This window comes from Tasmannia lanceolata, unplaced genomic scaffold (genome assembly GCF_043159265.1).
Source record: "Tasmannia lanceolata isolate RefF3 unplaced genomic scaffold, GAP_Taslan_0.1 ptg000007l, whole genome shotgun sequence".
Lineage (NCBI taxonomy): Eukaryota > Viridiplantae > Streptophyta > Magnoliopsida > Canellales > Winteraceae > Tasmannia > Tasmannia lanceolata.
The window spans coordinates 18680001-18687784 of NW_027518684.1; the positions used below are offsets into that span (position 1 = coordinate 18680001).

The window sequence follows — 7784 nt, forward strand, 5'->3', positions numbered from 1 at the left end:
ACCTCTCCACGAATTTATTGATGCTCGCAGTTAGTGTGCTCTTAGGTACAGCGCCAATAATTGTATCTTTCTTCTCGCCGCTTTTGAAGATCATGACAGTTGGGATGCTTCGGATTCCATATTGGGTTGCTATAGTAAGGCTCTCATCAGTGTTCAGCTTAACGCATTTCAACTTCCCCGTATACTGCCTCGACAGTTCATCTATCACGGGGTGGATCATTCGGCAGGGCCCACACCATGGTGCCCAGAACTCAACAAGCACGGGCAGATCGCACTCAAGGACAAGTGACTGCCATGTGGTGTCAGTCACAGCAGGCACTGCATTATGAGAATGTTGGTTAGTGTTTTCAGTCAGGACCATTCCCAGGTGAAATAAATAAGTTAAAGTATAAAAGATTAAATAACGCCCTCTCCAACAGCTTAAGCTTTTGGAGTAACTGGTTGTTTCACATGGTATTAGAGCCAAAGGTCCCGAGTTCAAACCTCCTTGATAGCAAAAATCCACATGCAATAGCCAAACCCAAAAGAGGGGCCCCATGTGCCACGTGTAGGCCAACCCTAAAAAAGAGGGGCCACACGTGAGGGGAATATTAAAGTATAAAAGATTAAATAACGCCTTCTTCAACAGCTTAAGCTTTTGGAATAACTGGTTGTTTCACAAAATCTAACATTGTGAGGCAGATGATTCAGTTGGTCGCTACTAACAATGGTATGTATGGAAAAAGAATTCAATTTCATGAAGATGGAATATGTTTCATCCTCTCGGGTTAGAAGATGTTCTACAAGATTTAAATAAACACTCCAAAGGTTGTATATCTGACCATTACAATGGAACAAGAAGAAAACAAAGGTTTTATATCTGACCATTTCTGAGATTCAACTTCATGAAGAATGACACTCCCAGTTTAGAAGATGTTCTACAAGATTTAAATAAACACTCCAAAGGTTTTATATCTGACCATTACATAAGAACAAAAAGAAAACAATATGGACATCTAACAGTGAGGAATGTTACAACTAAGATGCCAACTGACCATGATTCGAATCATGGGGAAAAGGAACACGGTGACAAAAAAGCATATACTCCAAATCCTTTGTGACTTACCCAACATATTGAATTTAATGTTGACATGCGTGTCGGCATGCCTTTCAACACATGTAAACGAAATTTGCATATCAAATAATCTTTTGAATATTCGTGGTATGCACAAGGATCACGAAATCCTTGATGAGATTGGGACACCCGAATGTACTGGGAAATAAACGAAATAGGGAGGTCACTTGGTAAAGCATGTCTCACCTAACATAGGATTTGACATGCTCCAACTTCAATAAAGGATTATGTTCCGTGTTGCATCTTTGGATAAAGAACATTATCTCATATGGTGCCCTTTGGGGTGATGAGATGGGGTGGGAGGGTTGTGTTTCATGGCATGAAGAATATGGTGGAAAGGATGGTTGCAAGGCTGGGCCAAGGCCTTGTGTGTGTGTGTGGGGGGGGGGGGGGGGGAGGGGAGCAGTGACACGTGTCCTATTAGCAATCTCAGTGTGGAAAACTCAGAAAATCTCAGGGTGGGCCCATGGGTAGATGGCAAGTTTTGAAAGGACTATGTTATGAGGTCTTTGAAAAAGGTCAAGGCCTAGGGTGGCAATCTCAGGAAAAAAAAAGCTCATTTGCTCTCTCTCAATTTCTAGAATAAATAAAATATGTAATCAAGGACAGGAAAGGGAAGAGAATCATAAATTCAACTTCCCCTGAAATGATACACGACCTACAGATAGAACACAATAGGATGACTGGGTTTTTTTCTTTTCTTTTTTGGAAATGAAACGCAAGTGGTTAGGGTGACTGGTTTAGTAGTCATAACACTTGAATTTTGGATATGACTTTCTAAATCCTGAGGATTACCTGCCCTTTGCCCTTTATAGGAGCCCCGGCACATGCCTGACTTGACAATTTCTTCTTTATTTTTATAGAATGACCTTGTTGCAAATCACTTACGATAATGGTCAGTAAAACCTATTCCCCCCTTCCATTCATGTTCATATCCCAATAAAGGTAGGCCTTCAATTCTTTAACCCAGATTGAGAGTTAATAACCAACTCAAAAATGAGGATACACTGTCAACAAGTACATCACCAGCAACACCTGCTTTCTCAACTGAAATGGATCCACTAATGCAAAGGCAAAGAGGATAAACTGTCAACGCATACATACCAGCTCCAATAGCCAACAACTACTAGGGGCACAACACAAAGACAACAACCCTAGTTACGAACACTACATCAAATCGTAGGCCAAGGGACTCATGACTTACCATATGAACAAATTGTCAATGACGTTGACATAGTTGCTGAATCATCTTCAATCTACTGAGGACCTACAGAAAAATAATAAGAAATCCTCTTTCTTAGTTGAAGCTAATGTAGTCTCAACTCCCAAACCGAAAGGCAAGGGAAAAAAGAAAGGGTAAAGTCCAAGGTTCTAAGAAAAATATTTCCAAAGTCAAGAACAAGAAAACTTTCAAGAAGAAGTCAACCAAGTCCAATGATACATGCCTTCTCTCACAACACCTCATCCACAGCCAAAGAGTCAGCTTCTGCATTAGTTGCTCGGTGCACATAATAAAAAGCGGTGTAGATATATTAAACCTACATTTAATCTCATCAAAGCCGTCTGTCAATCTCCATGAGAACATAAATCAACTCTTTATCCAGACAACGACATTAGTTAGTCATCTCGGTCACTAAATGCCCCATAAGACGGCATATGCCTTGGTTCCATGAAGGAGTGGAAAAAGTCATAATTAAAAGCGGCATCTTCACACCTTAGAAATCATGTTCCCCTTTTTTGGTTTTTTATTCTTTAAAATGGCAAAACTACCCCTCCCATGTCATGTGGCATGTAGGGATTTGTTCAATTCCACTCTCAGTCTCCCTAGCAGCACTCCAAAAGAATAATGAAATGGAAACCGATTTGGGGGCCGAGAGTAAAACGGAACAAAATCTGCTCTTTATCTCCATGCGAGCATAAATCAACTCTTTATCCATACAACAATATTAGTTATTCTCTCGGTCACTAAATGTCCCATAAGACGGACAGTATATGCCTTGGTTCCATGAAGGAGAGGAAAAAGGTCTTAACCTCAATAGAATCCTTTACCCTCACATCAGACCTTGGGTTTCCCAAAACCAAAAGCAAAAATAATCATGACTAATTGTTGCCTTGTATAAGTCCGCAAGAAACAAGAGAAGAATAGGTAAGGGAAAAGGAGGAAGATAGTAAAGAGCAAGAGTATGAGGGGAAAACAGAAAGGAGAAGAATAAGAGGAACGAGAAAGGCTGCGAAATAGACTTAGAAGAGCTTCAAGATTGGCATCTATCATCGAATTCGTATGAGTATCATGACATTATCTTCAATTTGTTTAGCTTTGGTTCAACCTCACTGACATTCAGTTGAACTTTAGTTCAACCTCACGAATAAAATGCAGGGACTCCCTTTCCCCCCCTTGAACAGTAATGGATATATCAAAAAGAAAAAGAAAAGAGTACGCCCTGAATGACTCAGCTCGGCATAAGCTCAACACGACATTAAGACACTAATTCAAGCAATCCACAACAGGAAGTTGGTGATCAATACACCTTATTTCACCAGTGAATCAGTCTCCCAATTTGCCTCCCATTATATATGATGAAAAGATAACTTTTTTTTAAATGCTATGATGAAAAGAAAATATTCAAATTAAAAAAATTGTATGATTAAAAGATAACTGCTACTATGAAGAGCTAATAATCTCCTCAATTGCATCTGCTACCCTCCAACGATCGTTTTTCCCATTATTTATCCACTTACCATAGTTGAGGAGTCACCCTCTACAATAAATGGTCATTGAAAACACTCCACTAAGAGCTGCATTCATTGTCCTCGTGCTAGATTCTTTGCCTCAGTAGAATTTTCAACATTACAGGTCTTGTAAAAAAAAAAATCTACCACCATTCCGAGATCTCTGATTATCCCATTGGCTAGAAATACCAAGCTAGAACTATTAAAATCCAATATGATTCATTAGGAGGGTCCACCTGACACCCACTCCTACCATAGAGACCTGGTTATTCACAAATATCCCACAATGTTGTCAAGATCGAAGCAACTGATGCCATGAAAATCCTAGTTGATGCTGGCCAAGAATCCTTTTTTTTTTTTTTTTGAAAGATAGCAAATTTCATTGAAAAAAGGACCGAGATAGCTCCTGGTTTACGATGCCTAGAGACATTCATCATCGAATATATTCATATTTTCAATTTCACAGCTGCAAAAACCTTCCTTTTGCCATCACGGAAACAAGGAACGTTTCCTATCACAGATCAAGTGTTTCACGAGCCTCTCCTGGCATCTGTTGGTGGGTCCGTGAGCAAGGAGGAAGGGTTTCTACAATATCAATTGGGTTAAGTTTTGTATTTCTTTTAGTTTCTCGGGTGCTCTTCTATGAGAAGTATGGTTGTGTGCATGTGAATTGTTGAAGTTTTGGAACAAAATATTTGCTTAAGCAAGAAAAGTAAGAGAATTAAATATATCTCACAGATTAAGTGGGAGAAACCCAAACAACCTCCTAGCATGTTACCATAAATCACTCACAGAAAGAAACTTCATATTGAAAAAAAAAAATAGAAAAAATAAGCATTACCTAAATTTAAAAGTAAAATCTTTAAATTTCTTGTTTGAGAGCTAAATGAGAGTATTAAGAAATGGGCTCAACCAATCCACTTCATCTTAACAACCTGATACCATAAATTAGGGGTACAAGTTTGGCCCTGTCAGCCTGACCCGCCCTGAGCCCGAACAGGGTTAGGGCTGGATTTTCCAACCTTGAGGGCGGGTTAGGGTTCATTTTTTTAGACCCTGACTCAGGTCGGGTCGGGTCGGGTTCTGGGTTAATGCCTCGGGTACCCTGACCCGGCCCGACCCTAAGTTTTCTATTATAGAATTGAACCATCCGTGCATGTTTCTTTTGCTAATGTTTTCTATTATCTTGGATTGATGTTTCTTTAGATTATTATTATTAATTGTCTCTGTTGCCTGTCATGTTGTTGAATTCATATTGTCTTATTTTGTTCCCTTTCTCTGTTTATTGATCATTTTGTTCTATATGATAAGTGGTTGCTTTATTTTTGGCACCCTAACAGGTATTTGCATTAGGGTCAATTAGGGCGGGCCAGGGCCAGCACTGAGCCCTGTAGGGCGGGCAATGGGTTGAGGTTTTCCGGCCCTGACTCAGGGTCAGGGCGAGTCGAGGTAATGGGATCCAGGGTTGGGCTAGGGTTTTGAAAAACCCAACCCAACCCGACCCTGTTGCAGCCCTACCATAAATGACATACTTTTTTAACAAATTTGATTCTTCAGACAGGAAAGGAATCTGCTAATTTTTTTGCCTGCTTCCTAAAGAAATCAAATACAATACATTTTCATAGATTTTCCTACAGCATGAACCGATGTCTGACCATAAAATCCCTCCCTCCCTCCTCCCTCTCTGAGTTCGATGTGTAAATATATATATGTGGGTGCAAAGATTAGATGATTTTGGGGAATTTCACTCTAAGTTCGATGGAAATTCTAGAGAAAAACAAAAACCAGAGCTTTAGCTCGAAACTTCGATGAAAATCCTGGTGTTTCATTAATTTAGTAAAAATTTCTGATGATCTTAACAAAATAACTAATAATCAATCAATCAATCTGATATGTGCATACTATTATGGTGTTTATGGGGTAGTTGTAAACTTGTAATGTATTTATTATGCGTTTATGGCTTATGCGTTTTAGGGTAGTGGGTGTTAGTTGTTGATGAAGTGTCTTGTAAGTGGACAAATGGATTGGTGATGTGTAACTATCTTTGTTCTTGTATTTAAATAGCTGTAGAGAATTCACAACAAAAAACAGAAACTTATGTTTCAGGAGAGGAGAGTTATGGCCAATTAGGCATGTAACACAATCCCTGTCAAAACCCAAATCTTTACCATAATCAACTTATAGGCAAACGAAAATCAAAACAGGAATTAATAATTCAATGAAAAGGAAAAAAGATAGAATTTTCAAAACCATAACCTTGCAAAGCAGTCTCCTGCGCCTCACAGACAATCCCTCTGCGAAGAACCCTCGCATTTGTCTTGCTCTCCATCAGTGTAAGGTTTGAGGAACGTGTTTTGATCCTCAGACCTTTGAATTCCGGCAAAAAACCCCTTTTCAGGGGGCCGGAAAAGGCTGAAACCGATGCGGTTTTTGATGAAGAAAGAGACATCCGAAAGAGGGAAGCACGAGGAACGGGAAGGGATTCGAGCACGGTGGCCATGGAAGAAAAGGGTGAGAGTTAGGGTTTTCTAAGAAGAAGACAATATTACAGAATTGCCACTCGAAAGATGGAGAGATCTGAGAAAAAAAACACTATGAATTTGTAGAGAGAGAGAGAGAGAGTGAGTGATGAAACCCTAAAATTGCACTAAGTAGAAACTCTAGATTGGGTAGAGCTCTTCGTTCTTTTCTTTTTTATAGAAATAGAGATGGAGTTGAGAGGATGACGCATGGAAGACTGCAAATGGGCTGAGAAATGGGCTGTTAATTAGATTAGATCCGGCCCGCATTGGTACCTTAAATAGGGAAGTTAATATTCGCCCCTTTTTTAATTTGGGGCAGCCGGGCAGCCCACTCTGGTGTATTTATGAGTTACTTATGACCAATGTTTTAAATTTCGACCCAAATCCGAAATTTCTGATTTCGGTCAACACCGAAATTGAAACGTTCCGAAACCGAAATTCCCGAAACGTACCCAATTTTGGACGAAATTTCAATATGATATTATTATTTTATTCCTTTATGGAATTTCGGCCGAAATTATAGAAATTTCGGGAATTTCGGCCAAAACTTCAGTACAAAAATCAGTGGTACCGAATTTCAATTGAAATTTCGGGATTTCCGTTGAAATTTCAATTTCGGTGAATCTCGAAATTATAGCTGAAACTGAAATTTAAAACATTGCTTATGACCATGGTTTTAAATTTCGGTTAAGTTCAAAACCGAAACGTATCGAAACCAAAATTCTGAAAATTTACGAAGGATTTCGGCCAGGACCGAAATTCTACTCTTTTGCAGTAGAGGGAGCTGGCCCAATTAGGAAAAAGGGGTGAATATATCATTTCCCCTTGAATGGCCACCATAGTTACAAGAGGAATGCTTTAGCAAGAATACAGTGGGGCATGCACATTATAATGATCTAAACCATTTACCACACCCATACATTTGTCCTCCTCAGTTGCCCACTCTATGACGGCTTTAACTATGGCCATTTTCCCCTTCCTGCCAACTGCTGCCGTGACCCACTCTTTAGTAACTCGCACTATAGCTTTCACTTTGTAGTGACCTCCATACCATGTTGGGCCCACCTCGTCCCATGCCTAGGCAGGCCCCACTTAGAGAAAAGTACGGAATGTGGTTAAAAGTTTCGAGAAATTATGGATTTCAGGTACTTTTTAAAACAAGCATAAAACACGGGTGATTCTTCAAAATCGGGTGGGAAAAAGACCTTGATACCCTTCTGACTTGATCAGAGTCCTCGTATGTTGCCCTTCATGATGGATGAGAACATCAATCATTATCTTTAAAAAGGGATGAGAACGTCAATGCAAGGGGGGTGAAAATATCATCAAAAAGCGTTTAAGTAGCCCACTTTTCAGTCAAATCACGTACGTCTTTTTTAGCCTAGAACGGCGACGTTATTGATGATTTTATTATCTCT

At 39.6% G+C, this 7784-nt stretch overlaps 1 protein-coding gene across 1 annotated transcript in view; it reads right to left on the reverse strand.

The window, feature by feature from the left end:
• The window catches only part of LOC143882188 (thioredoxin-like), a 6786-nt gene extending 199 nt beyond the window's left edge, over nt 1-6587 (reverse strand). The window contains exons 1-2 of the mRNA XM_077385648.1: nt 6101-6587; nt 1-318 (exon numbers count right to left, since the gene is read on the reverse strand). The exon at nt 1-318 is cut by the window's left edge and continues 199 nt beyond it. Coding sequence (XP_077241763.1) covers nt 1-318; nt 6101-6344 — 562 coding nt within the window. The 5' untranslated portion in view covers nt 6345-6587. The remainder of the gene's footprint in view (nt 319-6100) is intronic.
• Between the last annotated feature and the right edge of the window lie 1197 nt (nt 6588-7784).